The sequence below is a fragment of the Teleopsis dalmanni genome, chromosome X, assembly GCF_002237135.1.
Source record: "Teleopsis dalmanni isolate 2A chromosome X, ASM223713v2, whole genome shotgun sequence".
Taxonomy (NCBI): domain Eukaryota; kingdom Metazoa; phylum Arthropoda; class Insecta; order Diptera; family Diopsidae; genus Teleopsis; species Teleopsis dalmanni.
In genome coordinates this window covers 30,694,750-30,720,636 of record NC_051848.1, presented here as the reverse complement: position 1 = coordinate 30,720,636, position 25,887 = coordinate 30,694,750, and the positions used below count along the sequence as shown (strand labels likewise).

General features: G+C 29.1%; 2 protein-coding genes across 4 annotated transcripts; one reads left to right on the top strand and one right to left on the bottom strand.

The window, feature by feature from the left end:
- The first annotated feature begins 12,325 nt into the window (after nucleotides 1–12,325).
- LOC119689546 (augmin complex subunit dgt6) lies at nucleotides 12,326–17,075 on the top strand. Of its 2 annotated transcripts, none has more exons than XM_038104394.1 (7): nucleotides 12,326–12,835; nucleotides 12,922–13,443; nucleotides 13,505–13,936; nucleotides 15,616–16,199; nucleotides 16,272–16,415; nucleotides 16,498–16,596; nucleotides 16,665–17,075. In XM_038104394.1, the coding sequence occupies exons 1-7, from the start codon at nucleotides 12,487–12,489 to the stop codon at nucleotides 16,809–16,811; spliced, it is 2,277 nt and encodes a 758-aa protein (XP_037960322.1). In that variant the 5' UTR covers nucleotides 12,326–12,486; the 3' UTR covers nucleotides 16,812–17,075. The 2 variants fall into 2 exon arrangements, with proteins under 2 accessions (XP_037960322.1, XP_037960323.1); XM_038104395.1 differs by having other exon boundaries at nucleotides 12,327–12,835; nucleotides 13,517–13,936.
- A 2,520-nt stretch (nucleotides 17,076–19,595) lies between these two features.
- On the bottom strand, nucleotides 19,596–21,524 carry LOC119662003 (WD repeat domain-containing protein 83). Of its 2 annotated transcripts, XR_005250656.1 has the most exons (4): nucleotides 21,250–21,524; nucleotides 20,467–21,189; nucleotides 19,932–20,400; nucleotides 19,596–19,852 (listed from the first exon to the last, which is right to left on the bottom strand). XR_005250656.1 is itself a non-coding variant. In XM_038071540.1 (3 exons), the coding sequence occupies exons 1-3, from the start codon at nucleotides 21,329–21,331 to the stop codon at nucleotides 20,279–20,281; spliced, it is 927 nt and encodes a 308-aa protein (XP_037927468.1). In that variant the 5' UTR covers nucleotides 21,332–21,524; the 3' UTR covers nucleotides 19,596–20,278. The 2 variants fall into 2 exon arrangements, 1 of the variants encoding a protein (XP_037927468.1); XM_038071540.1 differs by having other exon boundaries at nucleotides 19,596–20,400.
- Nucleotides 21,525–25,887: the final 4,363 nt, after the last annotated feature.

The following is a 25,887-nucleotide window of genomic DNA, read 5'->3' as shown; positions in this document are numbered from 1 at the left end:
TTGCACAAAATTATATTTAAAAAGAATTTGTATTCAGTTATTTGTTATTTGTTACAACGTTTTATTATATAAAATATATAAAAAGGCAAGATACATTCATTGATACATATACAGAGATACATTCATACATTTCATTGAATGTATCTTGCCTTGTTATATATTTTATATAATGAAACGTTGTAACCAAATAACTGAATATAAATTCTTCTTTAAGTATAATTTTATGCAAGTTAGTTACCAGAAGCATATAAATTCAACTAGTATTAAATTAGTCATCAAAAGTAACGAGCGAGGAGTTTAATTCAAGTCTAACTAGTATGAAACTGATGTGATAAGAAGTGATAATTGATAGAAATATTAAAAGCATTCACGAGAAAAGCTAGATTGTCTATAAGGATGAGATACTTTCAGTTAGTAAGTAACAAGTTGTTTATTTTATATATAAGAAACTCTAACGAGTAAAGTTATTACTCTATCAAATTGAAACACTCGTTGATTGGTTGGTTGCCGTGGCAGATCAGCAGTTTTTTTTTCTAAAAATTTAAAGTTTAATAGATCTTTTACCCATCAACAAAAATTCTAACGAGTTAAGTACTTCTTAGTTTATACAAACCAATTGATATATAAAATATTCAATAAAATTGATATATAACAAAATATTACGTCTAATTTAGCTGCTTTTAAGAACGGCCGAGTCTACATTCCGAAACCACACGTTGAGTTCGACATACAAGTAACATTTCACACTCCCAAAAACCGACAGCACAGACAGATTCCTGCCCACTACCACAACAGTTTACTTAGCTAAATACGTTTTGTATTACAAGTAAGGTTTCGATCAAGAAGGAAGTGAGAGAGATCATTGTTCTTATAAATTCATATATTTCCCCAAAGATGTAATTTAGACAACTCTAGAAAATATCTTAGAAATGCACGATCTACTAATAGTTGAACATGAATTAAATATAAAATGAAATTTTCATTGATAAATTTTAAAACTTCTTAAATGGATGCATACCATTTTATTTAGGAGTACGAATTAATTTGAGATTAATGGAATTTAAATTGAATTCAATCAGAATCAAGGTGAAGAATCTGACCACTAAATTGTGGCGGTCGATTGGATTTAAGTTTTCGTAAGTATTGTGGCTGAAACACAGATGGGCGATAAAGCTGCAGTTAGTGCATTTATGCGTCATACAAGTTACTACATATACTCTTAATCTTAATAGAGCTAAGACAGATTATGTTGCAGGGGGAAGACATCGATCTTTCTGGGAGTTATTAGACGGAGATTTATTAAGAGTTATATCAATATATGTTGCTATATTCATGATATAAATAAAGGAGTCGGTGAATGCATTTTGGAGGGAGCACTCTACTACACATGATATCTTTGGGTTGCAACACGTAAGCGGATATTTCATGAACAACAGTTGGATACTTTTAAGATAAGCATTCTAGATTCTGTATAAAGATGATCAATATGAAATTGCAATCCGCAGAGTCGTGTTATGACAGGATTGTAATTGAAAAAAAAATACACAATATAGTCATATTGTTTTTTTATTTTAAAAAAAATTACCATTCGAACATAGATTAGTTGGTAGCCCATAATTGTCCGAACAAAGAGCTTTCACTGTATCACTTCACAACTAAGTAAGTGAATAAACTTTTATGACAAAGAAACAGAATCGGTCAGACCAACGTTTTATTATTCTTTCCTTTTATTATCCTTTCCTTATTAAGAAGGAAAACATAATAAATAATTTTCAAAAGTAAAGAGTATTGATAACCCTTTTCAATTCACTGTAATAGACAGCTGTTAAGGCATAACCATATGATCACAAAATAAATACTACAAGGGTTAAAATAAATAGAAATGTAAAAGAGTGTAAATAGGAGTGTAAAAAGTAGATCACAAGAAATTAACATTATTGGTATTTTATTTTTATATAAACATTTGGAATATTAGATATTATAAGAATATATGATTGTATAAGAAAAATAATTTTAAATGCATTAGTAGAACTTAATTTTTCAATCAAAAAAAAATAAAATAAAATCAATTAAATATTTCCTACTTCACTGTATTTCATTTAAGAAGTTTTAAAACTCCATTGCACAAATTAAAAAATTTTTCATTTTTATTAAGGAGTGAAAAAATGCAATATAAAATAAAATAAAGTAACATTAAAAATAATGACAGTCTATCATGTGTTTTCATTGTTGCTCGCATCCCACATCACCATTTATGGGAGCACAAAACAGAAAAAAAAGCAACTGACAAGAAGAGCAATGACAAAAAAGAACATTATTGTATGTACCAAAAGCAAAACACGAGAAAAAGTGGCGTCACTTTCTTCCAGTGCTCGTTGGAATGGAATACTCATTCGAATACAGAAACAGAAACACCAAAAACATATGAAACGAATTGATAAAGGAAACGCGCAAACAGAACAGGCATAAGCAGCAACCGCATGGAAATATGAGCGACACACAACACACCTTTCTGTACCTTGTTTTTGTGTACAATTTGTTTTGTGCACAATCAACGTAAAATCTGCATAACAAAGAAAGACAGTAAAATATTTTCCACATTCTTGAGTTTTGTCTTCAACTCCGTACTCTTTTTAATTTACTCTTTTGCGTACAAGCAGTGCGAGAATAGACAAGAAATTTGTGTGTTCTGTAGCAGTGCAGAACACACAGATGGTTTACCGCCAGGCTGCAGCAGCAGCAAACGAAGAGTATGTTCAAAAATACAATACCGAAACAAACAAACAAAAATCAATAATATGCAGTTTTAGTTGTTTTAAAACATAAAATTGTGTGAAATATTTTCTTCATTTAAGAACACATTTAATTCATTTTCAATCCACAAATACAAATAATAAAAATAAGATAAAAAATTGTAAACTTACTGCAATTCATCATCCAACTCTTCGGCGCTGTTATAGTCAACGGTACCCAATATGACTTCCTCGGTTTTTATGGTTACAGGAATAGACATTGTGTTTTATTTTAAACAATTAAATATATCCCTGCGAAATATTTAAATATACTTTATTTATATACTTTATTTGATGTATTAAATTTTATATTATGTATTCACAAAAATAATTTAAATATACACATATATGTATATTGTAGAAAAAAAGAACAATATATTTATAAATTTAATAGAAAAAAAACACGTGTTTTTATAAAAGTTGGTTACTTGCGTTATTTTTACGTTTTTATAGCAACCTTTAATTTGCATTCATAATATTTAATTAATTTTTTACTCAATATTCGAAAAAAAAAATTTTTTTAAATAAAACTAACAAAAACAGAAATCAGCGGTAGCGCTATTATTTTTCATATGTTTTTGGCTTTATGCCTTTGAACAAATTTCACAAATTGTATGGTCACTTTTTTGTCTCACTCGCACATATGCGCAAGAATATGTACATGCATGCAGCAGAAGCATGTATGAGAAAATAAAAAAAAATTGCTGTTTAACTTGCATTCACATTCGAAAAATATATAAATGAAAATTTTAATATTAATTTTTATTTATTAATAAACAAATTAAACTTGTATATTTATACTCCAAATATTACTTTTAATGTTCGAATGTTATAGAAACAAACTTTAATTGTATGAATTTTGTTATTTTCTCTACGTTTCTAGCAGTTTTATACACTGAACATACCGAAAAAAGAGTTTGTCAGCTGCAAGTTTTATTAGCGGCAAATTGCTATATATAATATAATCACAAAATTTTAATTTTATTTTGGAATATAAAAACAATAATTATTGTTAAATAAACACAAATTTATTTATATTTTAACTATTTATTTTTAAATATTCACACACAATTTCCAATTTTCGCTGAAAATTTTTCCGTACACTACAGATCGCGACCGTATTGTTCAAACGCTGTAAACGTAATAAAACTGAAACACTGAGAAGTCGTGTATATAAATCAGTTTGTGTGGATTGTATTAGCAGACTTGTATGCAATACAATCCACAATGTCGTATGCTCTTCTCACCAATTGTTTAGTATAGTAACTGTATGATTTGTATGTGTTCCTTCTCTTTCGAATAACAAATAAAATGTTATGCAGAAGTTTTACAGTTTATAAAACTGCACAATGAATGTGGATTGTGGAAATGCACTTTAATTGATATATTTTTCGGCTTATTAGTTTTTTTAAATATTTAAATTTTATATAACATGTATAAATATAAATTATTTAAATAATTTTTTTTAAATTTTTTTACAATTTTATGAATTAAATCATTTTTAATTGCAGTTTATTAATATACGTAAATAGTAAAACCCGCAAAGCAGGAAAATGAATTTTTACTTAATAAAATTCAATTAACTCAAAAATATATTATATATTAATTATATATCAGCAAAACTAATTTAATAATTTAATAAAATTAAAAATTATGGCACATTTACATAGAAAATAACTTTCATATATAGAAAATAATTATTTTAAAGACATTTTTGACACTGATTTAAATGAATTTCTAGAGTATTCCGATGAATTTCGTCGAAATAAAAATTAAATGAACTCATAAAAGAATTTTTTAACCGGTAAATTTGTGTAATTATTTACTATTATTAATTTATTAAGAAAAAAAAACCTTTTTTTCTGCAAACTTAATCCTTAAATTAATTTGCAAATAATTTTATTATAAAAAAAAAATTCAATGAACCACTAAAATGATTTGATTCATGCATCAAATATATATGTATGTACTTTAGATAAACTTTTTAAAGTCATTCTAAAATCAATTTTTTTTGTTTTTGCTAAGGAAGCTATGTAAATATATAATAATATTTTATAGTATATCTGGATATCATATAGGCTAATGTGCTTCTGATGTCGCAATTTTTGGCGGCACGTTCAAAAATTTTGCTTTACATGCAATTCATTTGCATGTACATGCGTACATTTTTAAATGCATTGGATTTCAATAATTTACTGCAGGCTTTTAGTTAACAAAGCATATAAGTTTTGATTTATTTTTGTGTAAATGTTGTGAAAACCCTACTAGATTGCAACTAATCTTTGAGAATTTAAGTATATAAGACCATGATGACTTAAAATAATTTTTGTTCTTAAAATATTAATGTTTTCAATTATTTACTACAGTGTTTTTCAAAGTGTGGTTGCAAACTACTAATGGCAGACTAATTATTTTGGAAAGGAAGGTCAATAAGAAAATACATATATCTTTTTACAGATACACATTATCGCTAAAGTGGGGAAACAATATTAAGTTGGGTAATTCTATTTAAAAAATGTTTCAATATTGTCAGTTACCATTCCGTATACACTAGTGTACTAAGTCTTCTCAATTTTTGGTGGCGTGGCGCCATTTTTGATTGCCTATTTTGTCCTATTGCCTATCCTATTGAGCAAAGGAAATATAACACTGTTTGCAATATTTATATGCATTTTAGCTGAAAAAGCTATTATAAGTAAGACAGTAAAAATACTATTATTAGTAAGCGTGTTCAGTATTTCTTTTGGTGGGCAGTTCTTTAATCCAAACAACGTATTATCTGGAACTAAATTGGCTAAACTATATAAAAAAACACAAATATAATCTAGTTAACAGAATTTAAGCGATATTTAGTTATTATTTCCGTAGCTCCAAGTTTTCGTAAAATCGTTAGAAATATTTTTCTGTATATAGCCTATTTACATATATATGTATTACGTTTTCAAAGCACTGAATTTTACGAATAGCTGCAGTGATTTTCAAAGTGTGTTTGTTTATGTAAACAAATCATATACAATATATGTATTTTATATAGCTAAAATGTTACTGAATCGTATATAATAGTTTAAGATGCCAAACTAGTTTAAACAAAAAACTTAAGTGAGTAAGACATTAATGGTTTTAATTGTTTACTACAATGACTTTGGCCAGACAAGCACCATCAGAGCACACCAAATCTTCTAATATGAACCACTACATATAATTCCGCTTTACGGATACACACTTTTGTTGGACCTATATTTTAGTAACATAATCCTATACGAGAAAAAGTTTTAATATGGTTCTGGATCATTTTTCATTCATCAGTATACTAAGTAAATGTTTTTGTTTTTTGTCAGAGGAGCTCCACTTTTGGACACTTTTTCCCGTTGTCTATTCTTTGACACAAGCATGACTGGTCATCATCATTTACCCTTTAATTTTTTAACTCGTTTTTTGACTTTCAATGGGTTTCGTAAGAGTTTTCTTTAAGTTTTTTCGTATATGTTTCCATTTCCTTTTAGTATATTTTTAAATGCACTGAATTTCAATGACTTATCGCAGTGACTTTCGAACTGTATTTGTTTTTGTAAACAAATCATACACAATATGTTTTGAATTTATTTTCTAGATATATTTCTATAGCTAAATTGTTACTAAATCATTTATAATATGTATATAATTCACATCTCGGTGACTTGAAAAACTTTAGTGCTTAAGACATGAATATAGGTCTGTCCAGACCAATACGATCGCAGATGTATACAAGTCATTGTGCAGATTGGAGGACCACAGAAACAAGTGTTAATTATGTTTAATTTGATAATGTTAACTTTATTTTTATTAATGTTTTCATTTGAAATTATTTTTTTGGAATACAATAAAATTAAATTAATGTGATTGAGCCAAAATTATCAAGAGAAAATTTGCGTAATTGTCGTACATATATTATCTGCGGGCCGCATATGATCGGACATTTCATTCTATATATCACAGAATCTAGAGGCTTCGGCGCCGTTTAGTTCTATCTTTCAAAGGTAATATTTTAATAGGAGCATGTCCTGTTAAGTTAACTGTATGAATTATCTTAGGTATAAACTATTTCAACCGATAAATTTGTCAACATTTAGATTTTGGACTCTAATGAGCTGTTCGTACTTCCTTATGCCTCTGAAATTTGTCCAAGCTTTGTCCAAGAAACTATTTACATATAATATTTCTAGGTACTAATGCATTTTGACAAGGTTTGGGTCCCATGAAAAAAGTTAAATCAAGCTTTTGCTCAAGTTCTCTAGTAAGGTAAGATATTCTTCTCATGAGCATTTCATTTTGTATAAAATATGTTAATAATAATATAATTATATTAAGCAAAGTCAATTTTCAAAAGATGTCTAAGGTTCAGCATGATTTTTTACGCCTATAAGATAAGTTTCAGCGACATTTACAATTTATATCTCTTTTTGAATACATTTCAATTGGCTTAGATTAAGTATCCTTTACCTATCCAAGTACCTATATATACTATATATTAATCTGATCTGATCATTCGTATAAACCCAGACAGATCGGTTTATTTACTTAAACGATATTTTATTAAAAACATGATTATCTATGAAATAAATTGCAATTATTAAGAGATAACAGTTTACTATATATTAAATATGGGTCGTTAGTTACTAAAGTAGTATGTCTATAAACTAAAAAAAGCAGTTTTATACAAATATGGATATTTATTATACATAAAGTGTTGGTATGAATAAAAAAAATAGTGACTTCTGTTAATAAATATGGTTTTTATCTATATACATCTGGTATATCATATAACTATATAGTATATAAAAAAAGACACATTCTGGTGATGAAGATAATTGGCGATATCTCAATAAAACCCCAAGTCATTCAAATCATTTAAATTAAGTAAATTAAAATAAATTGAGATTATTTCTGTGAATCAAATCTAAACGGAAATCAAAACGGATTATTTCTGTGACAATGTATCCTACACACTAAAATAGAGATGTCCAAAACTAAGCTAGACATATAAGGTTGACCAGAACGCAAAAGAGCTGAGCAAATTAAATTGAAGAACTCCAAATCATAATCGGAATAAATGAAAGCGGTAGAGTATATCTGGTCAATGATAATGATGAATAAAATTAGTTATAGTAGTAAAAATATACTTTAAAAGATAACAGTGTGGTGAAGTATGTTAACAAGTGAGACATGGTAAAGAGAGTAGATCTTAAGATTAGAAGTTAAGTTTCCTATAAGTTATAAGCTAAAACGTTTTTTATTATAGTGATTCTATTTTAACTAAGGCATAAGCTATACAGTTATTTTAACTAAGGCATAACTTGCTCAGCATAACGCTTTTGGTGCTGACATGTTACTGCTTACTAAGAAGACATCGTATAAGACTGGGTCTATTCTATAACGACTTTTATAGTGGTTGTAACTCTGCAGATGAAGATAAAACTGTACTCCATCTCATGTGTCAGTGTGCATCTTTTCTTAACAGATTGACAGAGCTGTCATCCTGCAAAATTAGGAACTTAGCCAAGTTTATCGACTTGTCAAGGTAGTTCACTTTTATTTAAATGACCGTTACGGTTCTTTTGGAAGTCTTTTAGGTCTGCGTATGAACAACGCTTATTCTTTGTAGTTATACATTTTTGAGCTTAAGTGGGCTTTGGACACAAGGCCGTCACTACAACGGAAACTAACCTAGCTATACTCATTCACATAAACAAATTTATTTTTTTCTGGATAAGGCTTTTTCTGTTAGCAATGGCTGGTGAGTAACCAACACAGAATTCTTTATTAATTCTTAATAAATCGTATATGGCGTTAAGTAATATAGAACTGAATTAGAAAAATAAATTGTCTTAATCTTGGTTCACTATGCCAGTGTACCATATATGATGGATTTCAATGTGATAACCCGCCCTCATATAAGACGTATTCAGCTAAGGCACTGTGAGGGCAAAGAAAAGTTTTAAAGTTCACTAATCGACTTTCCAGTCTACCACTCTTATGACTTCTTTTCTGTTTTTTTTTTATGTTTAATTACAGCAAGTCGGGGTGTTTTCAGGCATATTTTGAGATCAAGAAGGCTAAGAAGAACCAGTGAGAAGAAACCGGTTAATTTTAAATATAAAATATCTTTAAAATTATTTTTAAATTTATTAAAATCTTCATTAAATTATTAAATTTCATTGCATTTATTAACTTCAACCTATTAAATATACAAACCGCTACTTTCGCAACATTCTAAGCATCTGGTGGGCGAGAACCGTCTCTAGTGAAGAACTGTGAATAGCTACTAATCAAAGAAACATCAACTTAAAAGTGAAAAATACGCAAATACGGCTAGCTAGGACATACGTTGCATAAAGAATACAACGAAATACCACACGCCGCTCTGACCTGGAATCCACAAGGTGTCAGACGCAGGTGTAGGCCATCAACAACCCGGAAGTGGACTGAAACTGGTGAATCGTTTAGCGAACTACGAACTGTAGCTGCGAACAGAAACTACTGGAAAAACTATGTAGATACCTTATGCTTCTTAAAGAGTTTGGAATAATAATAATAATTAAATAATCCCTAGAAATTGTTTATAATAAAAAGGATATCTCTACACTGTCAATATAAGAAATTTATTTTTTATTCTTTTCTTTTTACGTTCTCGTGTGTCTTCGTATATAAGTAGTGTCTAATATAAACAATGACAGAAGTTCAAATATTAGTACTAACAGAAAGTTATAATCGTTGAGTTAAGCTTGTGTACCAGCCTTTTTCAAGGACAGACAGACATTGCAATCCATATTATTTCGAACATGAAAATGGACAACCATATGACACTTCCATACAAATGAAAAATATGTGCTTTCCATAGAAAACGATTAAATAGATGTCTAATACAAAAACATATGGCCAGACAACTTATAGATGCCAGTGGTACGATTTTTATAGAACCTTCTGTCAGGAATTCAAAGAATTATTACTTTATATCTTCATGAAACACATGTTTGTTCTTATTGGTCTAAGAACTGATAATGCAATGTGGACTGACTGGTTTGGTTAGTACTGAAACAGCTGCTTTTAAGTATAGTTTACTGAAAAAATCTAGGTAATTGGAAAACAGCTGGCAGATGATGTGTTTTAAGTTTAAGTGACTCAGAATATACTATATTCCAGAACTTTGAAGAGTTTCATTTATATAAATATGTATATATTCGGTGATTGGACAATCAATTCAAAATAAAGAAAGTTATTACTTTTAAAGGAGTAAGAAAATGGACGAAATAAATCAATGGATTGTTTTTTAATTTATATAACAAAGAATATAATTGAATATAAATACTTCAAAGTAACGTTTTTGAAGTTAAGTCACAAGGAATAAACTGTACATTTGATTTTTATTGGATGTACTTGATATAGTACAGAAATCTAAGGGAAACGATTAGTTCATTACGTCATAGTATTACAATATAACGTTTGCGTGACTATATATAATACAGTAATGTAACGTCCAACGCTTCGAATAGGAGTTGAAGTAATAGACATGTATGTTAGTTTATGTCCAACTTGATCCAAGAGTTTTAAAACCACCTAAAACCTTTGGCAAAGCTTCTAATGCTGTTGAACGGTAGGTCTTGCAGTTGATATGTATATCACACAATCTCTAATCAATCTCTAATTATATCTTGGGATCTCAAATTAGTACAACGAATACTTTATAGATATAGAAAAATAGGAAAAATCAATATATAGAGAATTGTATTTCTTGTTTTCATATTATAATACTTTTATGTGAAGAGTTATAGTACATTTCAAATTATTAGATCTATTATATTAGCCGTAATTTTTTTGTTTCAACGTAGCAAAAAAATACTCACAAAGAAAACATGTGAAGCAAAAATTTACTTATTTGCCCATTACAACCCCTTATCAAGTTTCGGTCTGACGTAGCATGTCTCCCAAGGCGGATCTGCTGCGTGCGCGCCTTCTCCAGTGTCGTTAGTGCTCCTTTAACTTGATCACTCCACCGGAAACACGGTCTACCGCTACGCCTTCTTTCTCCTGCTTGAGTCTACCACTACTTCAAACACCTTTTTCGCTAAAGCATCTTCAACCATTCTCGCGACATGACTAAACTAGCGAAGGCGCTGGATGTTAATTCGCTGAATTATATTAATGTCGTGATAAAGCTCGTACAGCTCGTGGTTCATTCGTATGCGGTAGTTGTCGCCAACTCGTAGAGGATCAGAGATTTTACAAACAACTTTTCTCTTGAACACTTGTAAACGTGATCCCTTATGAGGCTAACGAAACCTGCTTTATAATCGACAAAGTGGTGGTGAGTGTCGATGTTATGTTCGTGGGCTTTTTCCAGGATTTGTCGCATTGTAAATATCTGGTCAATGTTGCAGCAAAGAATTTCTCATTTGTTGAGGTCGTTTAAAAATATAGACTTAATATTGGGTTAAATATTGTACTAGAGAAAAGAAAAAGGATATCACAAAAGTAGTTTCATTAGTGCAATTCTTCCTGAAGTTATGTTCAACTTGTATTTTGAGAAAGAAATCTATAAATCTATAGCTAGTTGATTATAAATATATCCATATTATAGTTGCATATGAATAATACTCGAATACTCGATTGTTAAACTTATATTATCTCACTTTACACAATTTTATATAAACTTATATTATATTTATTCTATTTAACAAATATATAACAATTTCGGTTAAAATTCACACTCCCATGTATTCATAAAAATACATTTGTAGGTTAATGGATAAAATAATTTAATTGAAAAAACTATAGAAATATATAGAAACAGTTTAAGTCTATATCTGAGTTAAATAAAAACTATTTTTTCTTAGCGATAATAGTCGTAATTTTTTCTTTACGAGTTGTAAAAAACAGCATTAAGGCTGGTTGAAACAACTTGGCATCACTTTTAAAATATGTTAAATGCTTATTTTGACATATGTTTTTTGTTGTGTTGTGTACAATATAAAATATAATAATTGTAAAAACAAAAGTCAATTAATTTAAATAAAAGAAAACAAAACGAATATTAGAAGGGCAATTTTTATTTTATATATTAAAATTTATTTATTATTGATTTATTTGAATTTATTAGAAAATGAATGCCCATATGATTTTAAGGAATGACTGCAATTTTGCAATAGGGATATTTAGGATGTCTGTGCATCGTTGCATTTGCAAAATTATTTAATTTTACAAAAACAATTTTCTTTCTTATGATTCTGCACTTGATTTACAAAACAATATTCAAGATATTCAAGACTCTATTGTGAATGAAACTACTTTTTTTACTGTTCGCTGGGCAATACTTAAGCAAAACTGTTAAGTTTTGTTTGCTTTTGTAATTTTGTGATATCTGAAATAAAAAATTATAACTATTCTTATAAAAGTATAGGTCTATTGTTAGCAGGTTTTTAAATCTGCATAAAACGTTTGATCTTTTCAGGTGTTCTTTGGTGACTATGTTAAATGAATTCACAATAGTCTGAAGTTGTGACTATTGTCAATAAATCAATTGTGAATGCCGAAACTGATATTTTCGAATATAAAATATTTTTAATTCTTTTTTGTACGTTTTGTGTTCGTTTTGAAGCTGTAAAGCGCCAAAACAGTTGAGAAAGTTTATATTGGACTGTTTGTAGTAGATAATACAAATATGGAACGGGTCATAGAGGATTGGAAAGCAGAGGAAAAGGATTTGTGTGTAAAACTTCATCACAAACTATTAGGTTTAACACTTTTATATCCGCCATCGGAAGACTTTAGGAAATGCTTGTCGGATTACATGTTTATTAAACCCAATCAAAATGGGTTTTTGCATACAATGCACTATTTGTTCAACATTCTAGATCCGCACGAATTTCAAAGACGTTTCTATTGGCCCGTAGTAGACAAACGCAGTGAGGCCGCCTTCCGCTCAACTACCGTCGAATATCTCAAACACATAAATGAGAAGTATAACTTGAATTGGCAAAATATAAAGTCGTATCTTGTAGTTCTCCCAGGTGAGTTGCTGGTTCTATCATTTGGTGTTTCTGTTTCTTTTTCTGTTTTATATTATTATTATGATTATGTTTATCACTATCACTAGGTGGTATGAAGTTTATAACATTTATGCTGGACTTCGTTAGTTTTGTGATACAACAGTTAACGAAGCAACGGGAAAAGCAAACTACCAGCGTTACCATTGATCCGAAGTTCACGCAAGAAGTTGATGTTGACTTATTAGTTCGCAAGAATGCCTTTTTTAAGAGCTATGCCTCTCAATATATATCTGAACTCGATACTATAACTGAAAAACTACAAGAAAGAATAAAATACATAAAAGCACAATTTGAGCACATATCTGATGTGAGTGGCATTGATACAAATGATTTATTGAGCGATGATTTTTACAATAAATTTAAAATGGAAAATCGTAAACTCTATGAAGAGAAAACTGCCAAGCGCGTCAATAACATTGCGCTATTAAATGCTCCTATGCTTGAGCTAAGAAATGTCTTAAATAATTTTGAAACCATGGAGTTGGAGTCCAATTACAAAAAAGAATTATCGCGTATGTCGTCTGAGAAGAGTGAGCAAAAGTTATCAAATATTATGGAGCCAACAGAAGGTATGACAAAGTATAGTTATGATTACTCTTATTTAAATGATAATTGAAGTAAAACTTACAGTATTTCATTCAGTTTCTTCCATCAGCTTAAATATGGACGAAGTAAATATAGAAGATATGATTTTCACAGTAAATACTATTTTTAAACCTTTGGATATTGCTCTAAACAAATGCACAGAAAATCCAAATATTTCGGATTTTGTCAAAGAAGAATTGCATAGCATTCAAACAGAATTCGAGGATGTGGAGTGCAAAATAACGGACTTCCATAAAATGATTATTGAAAATAAAAAAAAAGTGAATACTGATACAAAGAGTGAGTTTCAAACTCCTATGAGAGGCGATATGAAATCAGCCGTTCCAGTTCTTGAAAATTCTCTGTTATCGAAAATCATATCAACACCTCCAATCAAATTGAATATCACAGACAACGCACCTTCGACACGTTTACCACTATTGGGAGATATCAAACCAAAATCTGTATCCACAATTGGTAAGAGATCATTTTCTATAATAATCGATCAATATTACAATTATAAAACAAAATATAATATTTACAAAAAACCGTTAGTGAAGGAATCTAGTACTTTATATAGTATAGCAAAAAATAACCTATTTAGTTATTATTGTAGTATTATTATTGTTGTAGTTTTAACACTACTCTTGTGAATCGGAATATCTATGTTATCGCTTACACTTCAACAATAACTTACCACCATAATTTCTCCAAGAAGGAATATAAGGCGAGAAACTTACAGCGCTAGAAAAGATTGCAATCTATACTGACGGGTCTAAGATGAACAAAAGCATTGAAGCCGAGATCTTTTCCACGGATTTAAGAAGTAGTAAATCCTAACATCTTTCCAATTCTAGCTCAATATTTCAGGTAGAAATTTTCGCTATTCTTAGAGTATGTGCTCTTACTTTAAACATGGATTTTCAACGAAAGGAAGTCTATATTCTTACTGACAATCAGGCAGCTACTAAAGCTTTATCAGCGGTTTGTATTTCATTCAAATTAGTGCAAGAATTTAGAGAATTTATTAACGCACTAAGTGAGAGGTCCAAGGTAATTCTAATTTGGGTTACAGGGCATGATAATATAATAGAAAATCAGAGCCCACATGAACTTGCTAGACTGGACGCCTCTTCTACGGATACTCCTCCTTTTTCAATTCCTGTCTCTGCCAGCTAAAGTCGGAGGTTGATTTATGACAATTTTTTTGCTATAGGTTAATAGTGAGTGGGCCTATACTACCTCAGCAGTCAAGTCAAGAGGTATATGGCCAATCTATTCCAAATGCAAAATTTCTGATTTGATATACAGTAGCAAATCAAAGGTACTTAGGTTAATATCTGTCTTTACAAGTCACTAGACAATAGGACGGCATGAAACTAGACTCGGCCTACCCTGTGATATCTCCTGCAATGCTTGTCTATCAACTTTCGAAGAGAGAACACCAGAACAGCTGTTGTGTCAATGTTCAGGCCTGATCAAAACTACGCTTAGGTTTTGTGGGGACCTCCTTCTTTAAAACACTCTGGCTGGTTCTAGTTCCACCTTCTTCTATCCACTCTTACAAAGAATTGTAAATTTTTAAAACAGTTTTCTTAGCTGATTGAGAAGGCATTCATTCCTCTTTCCACTTCAGCTAATTGACTAACCCTACTCTTTGAGGCATCTGTTAATAGTGTACAGTGTTACTTGAACGTTACACAGTAGATTCGCGCATTTTAATTATTGAACTTGGATTTATTTATTCTTAACTCATCACTAAGATTAAAACTAACATATAACAATGGTCGAACTCTCGCAATTTTTTTCAGCGGTTAAGCTTATGTGAATATAGTAGCCTCCTGTTTAATTACTCAAATTTTAACTGGATTATTTTTAGCTATACACTATATAGCAGATATAAATATAGCATTCAATAGTATCAGATGTATTTGTTGAGATGCAAAGTATAGATGATTATTACGAATCCTTCATGCTAATGAAACTTGATTTTTTTATTTGTATTTATCTTCATATTGGACGAGGGATTTGTATCTCTATGGTATTCTTATATTTGGAATTAACATTGATCTTTTGTGTGTTATGTAGAACAAAGCGTATTTAAGCTATATTTTACCTAAACTAAAGTAATAATGATAAATTATTTTTAATCACAGCAAATCAGAGTGCTATACTATGTGCATCGAAAAATCTAAATAAATCCAGTAATCTGAACAGTACTGTGAATAAGTGTAAAATTTTTGATCCAATGGCATTGTTGCGTTCCATACATAAGGTTCCAGAAGCAAATAAAACAATAAAACAAAATTTGTCACAGCTTGGCACAAGTTGGAAGGAACGTCAGGCAATTTCCTCTACAGAACTAGATTCGACTAACTTAAAAATTCCAAACAAAATAAAACTCCAAATCGATCAGAACTATTCCAGTCAAACAATTGTGTATAATTCGCCAAGTTCAACACTTCTACCGCCGCATTCACCACACACTCCACTTAATGATCGCACTCGTATACCATATAATACGGCATTGGAAAACAGCAGTGGTAATTCCAGTCTTCCTTACATCAAAAAACTTTCTGCTGTAAAGAAAGTGCAGGATGCTTCAATTAATTTCCAAAATATGAGCACCAGCCCTTCAGGACGCTTAGAGGCACTCATAAGAGCTGATCACATGGATGATATACAAAAAAATTCAAGTCATAATGAATCACCAATCCATAAAGAGACGTCGACAAAAGTGGTACTTACTTTAATTCTGTTATATAGTTATGAATCTTATATTGATTAAAGATTTATTTTTTATTTTTAACAGCTTATTGAAACAAATGGGGATGAAAAGTCTGAAAACCATAGAAACTCAGCAAATTTATCAGTTGATCTTGATCGTATGCAGAATATACAAAAAACGTCTATTGAAAATAAATTATTAATGGATATGGAAACATCTATAAAAGAGGTACATTTATTCCTTCATTTTGTATTATACATTTCTTTGAATCTTTTGTTAATATATATTATTGATATTATATATTTCACAGATTGCTGGCACATACTCACACAAGCAGTCTGGAAATTATATAGAAAGAAAGCCACTTGGTGATGAATTATTGATTGATTTGGAAACATCTGTAAAAGAGGTGTGTTTCGTAACTCTATAATCTATATGTTTAAATATATAAAAAGGATTATGTTTTATTTCTAATAGTTTGTCGGGACCAGTTCATGCGAACAGTCCGAAAATAATCAAAACTTGGCAAATTTAAAAGATCGCATAATGCTGCAAGACCAAAAATTTGATGAGGAATCTCTTTTCAATGTCAGTGACAGCGTTCTTAAGGATGTATCCATGTAATCTTATACTTATTTAATCAATTTTTAATTGAAAAAAAAAAAACCGATTAGACCTATACATTTTTAAAAGTAATAATGTTTAACAACTTTGAAGTTCTTTTTAAATATTTGTTTATAATAAAGCCTATAAGGTGCATACCGTTTATAGTTTAGAAAGGAACATATTGGTTGGTTAATTAATATTTTATAAATTTTTATATATAATGTTTATATGGATTATATAATAGTCTTGAGATTCATAATTTTAATAAAGTATTTATTGAACTTAATAGACTTTATGTATTGTATAGTATATAGAAAGAAGAATTTTTAAACCGGTATATAGCTGAAATAGCAAAGAAAGGAACAAAGTTAAAAGTGTCAGCTTCAGAAAAAATTTTATTTTTATTTTTAAAAAAAATTATATATATATTTATTTTATTTCATTATACAGTCGAATCGCGATAATTTGTAACCCGATAAATCGAAAACCTCAATAACGCGTAACAAACTGCTGGTCCCTTGAAAAAACGTTGTTGATTTGTAAAATTTCCATACATTTTGGTTCCCTCGTTAATTCGTATTTTATTTGAAATTAAATGAAGAATAAACCTCTTATAATTCTTAATTCAGAACAAAAAACTTACCTGCAAATTCAAGATGCTTCAAGAATATTCATAGCTTTCCAATACTTTACCGACACAATGTGAAGACGTGGATGATTATGGAGCTCTTAACGAATGGCTTTTGATGCTGAATGATAACTGTTATGTTATGGACAATAATGGGTCCCCTAATCTCAGCCACGTAAAAATTAATTTTTTGCCAGTAAATACCACTTTCAAGCTGCAGCCCCTTGACCAGGGTGTTATAGTAAATTTTAAATTACTTAACCGCAAGGAAATGGTTATTAATCTGGCTAATAGCATTAATAAAAAAAAGAGGTCAATGGACTTCGACTTGTAGCGATGGTTGTACACTGACCATTCCATAGTCCGTTCTTCTTCCATATGTTTATTTATAAAGTTTAAGACGTCTTTTCCGGATGTATTGAATAAGAACAACGGAGAGCGATTGGTGGCACTGCCCTCTGTGGGTGACTATCGGCTATCGACTAGATAGTATGTAAATCTACAGCTTAACATACTCTACAGACCGATAATACAATTTCCAAAGACAGCAGTAGTTGATTTCTTTATAATGACAGAAATCAGCAAAAATCTATAGCCAGATAAAAATAGTCTTGAAAGTATTAGAGAACAACGAGACTTTGCGTTACAAATAATATAATGAAAATTATATAAAATTATATGAAAATAACCTGTGTTCAGTATAAAGGGAGCTCAAAATTTTCCGAAGTTGAGTAAGAAGGATTTATTTTTATTACACTTAAATTTTTACTCAGCTATATCTTTTATTATATAAATTTTGGGACTAATTGAATCGTTTGGAACACCATTATAACTTCATCTAGAGAATTATTAAAGCTTAAAGTATTTAATAACGATTTTTCAGTATATTTATGCTTTAGAATGTATTTAGTTCGCTTGCTATGCAGAAATTAAAATGTGCACCTTACTGAAATAAAAATAATTGACACCTATCCTGATGACCTATCCTGTTTCTTCGTATATCTTTAGACGGTGTGTGTCTTCCACAGCCACAATTTATACATTTAACTGCAGTAATTATAATCTTTTTCTATTCAGAATAATATCCTGTCTATAATAAGTATCCTATCATTTAAGTTAGAGCTAGGAAAGGTGCTCCGAACTGTTCGTCTGTCGTCTGTCTAATTGCCTGAACAGATAGATAACGGTGTACTCACTTGAGTTTTTTTTTCGCTCTTATTCTCTACGGTATAGCACTTAAAATACTTTGGGTCTTTTCCATTGATTTTTTTAGTAAGTGTTCAAAATTCTTTTAGAATTTTTTTTTTTTGTGATACCTTTTCATTTTTAGAATAATAATATTAATGTGTATTTTAGTTTTTGTAAATCACACGCACGTACTCAACGCCGCTTTCAGTTAAACCAATAACTCTAGAATTCTATCTATCGTTGTCTCTTTCTTAAAATATACACGGTGGGAAACTATCACTTCTGCTCACTACAACTTTAGGATCTTAAGGTTCAAACTATTCGTACTACCCAATATCATCTCATGTATCTCATTATCTCTCAAGCGCTAATGTGACTACATCGTCTTCTTAAGCCAGATGGTCCAATTGTTTTTTTTTTTTCATTTACATATAATAAAAAAAAATGGATTAAAAATTAATTATATATTTATTAACTTTATGTTCTTAATAACTTGACATACTCAATATTTAATATTTTTCGCATAGACTTTCTTTTGTTAATTGAAAATGTGTCCAGTAGTGCTTCCTTTTAAAAATATTATCAAATATTGATTAAATAATTTATTATGAAATTTATTAACACTTTTTTATTTTAACAATTATTTACAATATTCATAATTATGCTATATATAAAGATTTTATTTTATAATGAGTCATTGATAAAACCTAAACTTTACATAGGACCGACATGACACTAAAGTATCTTAAACCAGACATAATTCTGTTTTTTACATTCTCATTGTAAAAATATTTTTGACAAATGTTTGATGAATAAATTAATTGTTATTATCTATTCTATAAATAAAATATTCTTATATAATATATTAATCTATTTTACAATCTGTTTATACAAATCAAATCTTTATGGTTACAAATTAGAGATGTTATCTAAATAATTTAACATATTATTAAACCTTATAGGAATGCAATCATTTAAAACAGATAATTTTTATAATTTTTATTAATAAACAATACATTAGTCTGTTGTTATTTGTACTAATATTTACAAAACCACAACTTAAACTTGGAGTGCTTTGCAATGTAAATTTTAATTTTCTTCCTGATATTCGCCATTTTCAGTCATTCAGTCATTGAATAGTCAACCTTCATATGGAGGAGCATTGGAGCTCTTTGTGTGTAGTGTCAATTTTAATTTTATCTTATTGAAGATGTTTCTCTTTTTAATGAACTTTGGTTTTTCTCTGCATTTGTTTTTTTACTTAATTAATATAAGGTGCCAAAGCCTTAGTAACTTGTTTATACCAATATATAAATACTTACTAGTATGTTTTTTTTTTGATACGGAAATATATGTCTAGTGAAGTCTTTAGTGTACATTTCAAACGCTCAGCATTTAACGAAGATATAACGAGAATATGCATTAATAGCAAATATAAATCGTACAAGTATGCTTTTATGATACGCATATATATGTTTCGTGAAGTCTCCAGTGTGTACTCTAACGTATAACTACGTTATATGCATTAATAGTAAATATGAATCTGTTATGTAAACTTTTTTGGTAGGGATATATATGTATAGTGAAGAGTGTCCAAGCAATTACCCATTGAATATGAATTTAAAATTCAGTTACAGTCTCTCTTTGGTTTAATGATAGCTTCTTGTTCTTAGCAATCTTGTTCCGTAATTGGAGTTGTTGAATATACGTAAATGTCACGACGTCTTGCAAAGACTATTTGTTCAGCCGACGGATGTGTATCAAGCGAATTTATAATACCGCCATTGCTACCTAAAATAGAATTGCAGAAACAAAATGAAATAGAAGAATTTTTATGTAATATAATAAAAGTATTACTTATGCGTATGCGTTGCAAAACTTTTCCTGTTAGTAAATCCCATAAAAACACTTCTCCATTATCGGAACCACATAATATTTGTTTGTCATTTGGCATAATTCCGCATTCAATATGATAATCAGATGCATTATGACCTTTATATTCATTTAACACACCACCATCATCACAATCAAGCAAACGCACTACACTATCCTGGCACGCTGTTACCAAACACATTTCATCACGGCTCAATGCAATGCATGTTATCGATTCTGATACTTTATCACAGATTAACTCACCAGCGCGTAAATCATAATGACGTATACACCCATCTAACGAAGATGCAATAATTTTATGCTCTATTACCAGAAGAGATGTAATGGAATCGCGCGCTTCCTTCATTGTTTGAACCGGTTGATAACGTCTAGAACGTATATCCCAACACATTATTGCATTATCACGACCACCCGACACAACAATTGATGAATTTTCATTAAAACGCACGCAACGTACGCCACCTGCGTGTCCATGCAGGCGTCGCACCGGTCGACCTGTTGTGACATCCCAATAGATTACGCTCTTGTCGAGGCTGGATGATACGATATAGCTGCTATCACAACTACCTCTGGCATCCGTCACTTCATCTGCATGTCCACCATATGTTTTAAGTAATAAGCCTGTCTCTGGATTCCACAATTTGACTTTTTTGTCCGAACCGCAACTCAAGCAGTAAAAGCCGTCAACTGTTGATTTAAGGCTGAATTAAATTTTTTTTCTTTTTTTTTTATTTTAATTTTACTTACTGTTATAACGTACTGCACGCACTGCTCCTTGCTTGCAATCAATCATTTTTTGGCAATGATATTTTTCAAAATTCGTTGACATTTTTAAGAAAATTCAACAAAATTACAAAATTTTTTATTTAATAAAAAGCGTTTGTTTTTGTACACGCCAGTGTTGGAAAGCACTTACTCAACGTAACGCATGTCATTCACTTGACGTTATTGACGTTGCACAATACGTTTTCCGTACCGTGATTGACAAGACATATGTGTCAATTAAGAAAATGAAATAATTTTGTAAGCGCATATATAAAATAACATAAATTATTTTTTATTTGATTTAAAAATTTTTGACTTCCATTTTAAAGGAGATTTAATATAAAACTGTATTATAACTGTATAAAAGATTAAAACTTGATGCATATATAGTACCATATTTACATAGTACTATTATCTAGAAATTACAAATAACAAACAAAACAAAAAGACAATTACCTCATTTACGCTAATGTTTTAATTGTTTCAAGGCCTTCAAAATCGTTTTTATGGTAGCGCGAAAATCCTATAATGAAGTTTGCTTATAAACATTTTGAGTGTTTGCAGTATAAAACCAAGTTTACACTTATACTTATTCAACCGAGTTTTATGCAAGTCTTTTAAATTGTTTCATGACTCATTTTTAAGTAGCGGTACAATCTTAAAATGAGTTTGGCTAAAAAACTTTTCTGCCTTACTAAAAGCAGTATAATTCATGTCCATACCATGTCCATAAACTAATCAAACCTCTTTAGGATATTTTTATATATACATTTCGTTTATATTTTATTTGAAATATAGAGCATATCGCTGCATTTAGGTAAAGTAAAGTGCAATATACTAAACGTAGCATAATACCAATTTTAATAAAAAATACATTGCTTTCAAATATCGCCTGAAAACTTTAATAATAGTTTTAAGGTTTTAGTGTTAGCTATCACTTGACAATAACTGTAAAAGTACTTTAAATATTTGTATGTAAGCTTTTTAAGAACATTTTTGTGTTTTCTAAAAAATTCAAAGTACTTTGATGTTTTTCGATACCAATTAACAGAAGAAAATATCAGACACAAAAGTAGGTCTGTTTCACGAGCTACATGTAGTAAAACTCAAGTAAAACACAAGTAAAATACAAACTGAGAGCGTAACACAAATAAAATGCCAAATTTCGCTCTTTACATAGATTCTCATGAAACAGCTTTGGGTAAAGTCTGGTGAAAAGACGAGTGCTGCGCAAATAATTAATACAAAAATTAAAATTCAAACCAAAACAGCTGATGCACACATCAACAAAAATTTTAGTTGAAATAAAATGTACGAGTAAAGTCTGTGTAGCTTTTTCAAATTTCGACAGGGATGTTACGCTCTCTCAGATGCTCTCATTTACTCGACAATTTGTTGGTGGAACGCACGTTATACGAGTAAAGTCTGTAGTAATTTTTAAATTTCGACAGGGATGTTATGCTCTCTCAGATGCTCTCATTTACTCGAAAATTTGTTGGTGGAACGCACTTGTGTATACACAGTGTTACTCAAAGGTTCTACGAGTAGCTCGTAGAAGAGCTAATATAAAACATGGCTTTAGATTAAAAAACAATAAAGTTTTCAAGTGTTGGTACATTAACATTAATAACGAAAAAACCGTATTTGCTTCTTTTTTCTATTTCGAAAAAAAGTGTCTAGAATTCGTTAACTTTAATATAACGGCAAAATAAAAAAAATTAAATAATATAATATGGCGCCAAATTAGAATGGCACATAAGCAAAACGTTCGTCGAACTAGAATGTTCGTGAACGCCACTGATATAATGTAGAAATAAATAAATTTTATAAATTTTTTCTCTCGACAAAAATAAATTTCTACGAACAGAATAGTATTGAAATTTTACAATTAAAAATAAAAAATATGATTAATTGATTAATTCAGTTATTCTACAGCTGGTTTATGACTTTGTTTTAATATAAACACAGCAAGTAAATTTATTAATAAAAACTTTCATAGCAAAAAGTATAAAAACTCCAGAAAAATATGCGAACATAAAAAGTCAAATACGGCTTTGGATCAGTTGGTTAAGGTGCGCTGATTCTGAGCTTCACAGAAGCTAGAATTTATATTATAAAATAAATGTTTACTTTACTTGCCCTTGCCCTTATTGGTAGTTGACGGTCAATAATAGTTTAATATTATTACGATCTGCTTTATTTTTTATTAGAGCAAGTAGTCTCACATTTATTTCAATTTATAATTACACAGTCTTTTTTAAATTGCAATATATTTTGTTACGGAAATGTTTGTCAGCTTAGTTTACATATTTTTGCGGTAACTATAGGATTTAATAGACGTGTATGTATGAAAATAATTTACACATTCTGCTTATGTTCTGAAAAAAATATTCACTATCGCTGAATCATAATAAAGATAGCCAATGCTTTGTGTATATATCAAACTCATATATAATATATTATAATTATATATAATATATTAAATTCATATATAATATATTGAATTTATATATAATATATTGATTATTAGATTAGGTTAGGTTATTAAGAATCCACTCGGACGTATTGGTCGATAGTGTTAACGCTTAAGAACTTATAGATTTAAAAACCTAAACAGTAGTGAACCGTCAACAAACCTATCACAATACTGGTACCATTACGGGTGAATATATATAAATAAAATTGCTAAAGTTTTTCTTAATAGAATAAGATCAACTTGTATACAGATGCTAATATATTAAATTAATTAAAATAGATAACCGTTTACGTGATGCCTGCTGTATGTCCAGCTCCTTCAGTCGTTCTAAATGCCTACCTAAACCACTGTGTCTGCCTCTGCCTTGCATTTGTCGAAAATGATCAAGTGTCTTTAGAAGAAATAGGAGAACTGTAGTCAATGTATCTGTAGAGTAGGACTGAACAGATTTAACATGGAGATTGAACTCTTCCACTGTGAAATAAGAGCAGATTATGCTATAATTTCTTTATTTATAACATTAAGCGACATTAAGTGAAGCATTAGGTCTAACGTTATAAATAGAGTGGAACGAAATGCACCCGACTGTATCTTATTATTAAATTGATAATAAATAATATATTAACTTTTATGCTCGTCTTACGATATATGTATTCTCATATAGTTAGATATATGTATTTTTATGTATTTTTATATATTTTTATTTGTATTAAATTTATGAATTTCTTCTCTTTGCGCTAGAGTTGCTAGAGCTTGCTAGCAATATCTAGTTTATTTTTAAATTATATTGGTTTTGTTTTATATTGGATGGGACATTAGTGTTTGGAATTTTGATATCATATTTTAAATAATAATAATTAAATATTATTGTCTTGATTAATATTATCACTAACAACCTAAATATATTTATTCATAAATATTTTTATTTTTAATATTATTTATAAACTTTTTGAACGAGCTAATTGGTTAATTCCATAAATAAAAAAAAATATCTTTTTAAGTTATTTCAATAAAATACATTTTTTAAAGTTTTTGTCAACTATTTAAAGAAAACATAACTTTTATATTATTTTAATAAGAAATATATTTTTAAAATATTCGACAATTGTTTAAATAAGACAGTTTTTTAAATTGTTTCAACATTTATTATAAATATTTAATAATATTACATAAATAAATATTTGATAATATTTGATAATTATATTTTTTAAAATTATGTTCAATTGGTTGAATAAAATATAACTTTGAAATTATTTACAAATGATATATATTTTTTAACATGTTGCTCACTTATTTAAATAAAGCAGAATTTTTTAAATTATTCTAACATTTATAATAAATATTCAATAATATTTTTTAAAAATATTGTTCAATTGCTTGAATAAAATATAACTTTTAAATTATTTACAAATGATATATATTTTTTAAAATATTGGTCCCTTATTTAAATAAAGCACAAGTTTTTATATTATTCTAACATTTATAATAAATATTTAATAATATTAAACAATTAAATATTTAATAATATTTTTAATAATTATATCCAATTGCTTGAATAAAAAACAATAACTTTGAACAACTTTTTTAATTATTTTTATAATACAAAATATTTTTTAAAATAATTTGAAATGTTGTTTTATTTAAATAATTTATTTATTAATTAGCCCATTAAAAAATATATATATTAAAATTTGATCTATAAAACAATAAATGATAATATAATTTATTATTTATTTATTAAAGCATTGTAAATTTTACAATAAATCAAAACTTCCTTCGTTCGACTCGGTGAGACGTTTTGTATAAGTACTACTTCATTGTCTGTAAGTGTGGAGAAAACGTAGTCGCTTACGTTGCAATTTACAACAATAATAAGTACTTGACAACCGGTAACCGGTTGGATTTGTTACAATTACACCACACTACATGAGAGTGGTGTAATTTTGCGGCGTAAATGTCATCAGCGACAACGTTGTGTATTGCTATTCGCCTGTGCGCTGTTAAAAATGAGACGTCATTTATTTGATGTTTGTAAACATTTAGGCGCAGTAAGAATAATCGTGGAGTAATGAATAAGTTAGTGCTTGAACTTCTCGTTAGTCTATATATAACAGAACTCTAGATCATTACTAATTATTGTGTGC

Excerpts from the sequence above, each read along its gene's own strand:
- LOC119689546 (XM_038104394.1), top strand. The coding sequence starts at position 12,487 with ATGGAACGGGTCATAGAGGATTGGAAAGCAGAGGAAAAGGATTTGTGT. Across the intron at positions 12,836-12,921 it reads GTATCTTGTAGTTCTCCCAG|GTGGTATGAAGTTTATAACA; the intron begins GTGAGTTGCTGG and ends CACTATCACTAG. Across the intron at positions 16,597-16,664 it reads TGGAAACATCTGTAAAAGAG|TTTGTCGGGACCAGTTCATG; the intron begins GTGTGTTTCGTA and ends TATTTCTAATAG.
- LOC119662003 (XM_038071540.1), bottom strand. The coding sequence starts at position 21,331 with ATGTCAACGAATTTTGAAAAATATCATTGCCAAAAAATGATTGATTGC. Across the intron at positions 21,190-21,249 it reads GCGTGCAGTACGTTATAACA|TTGACGGCTTTTACTGCTTG; the intron begins GTAAGTAAAATT and ends TTAAATCAACAG. Across the intron at positions 20,401-20,466 it reads TTTGCAACGCATACGCATAA|GTAGCAATGGCGGTATTATA; the intron begins GTAATACTTTTA and ends ATTCTATTTTAG.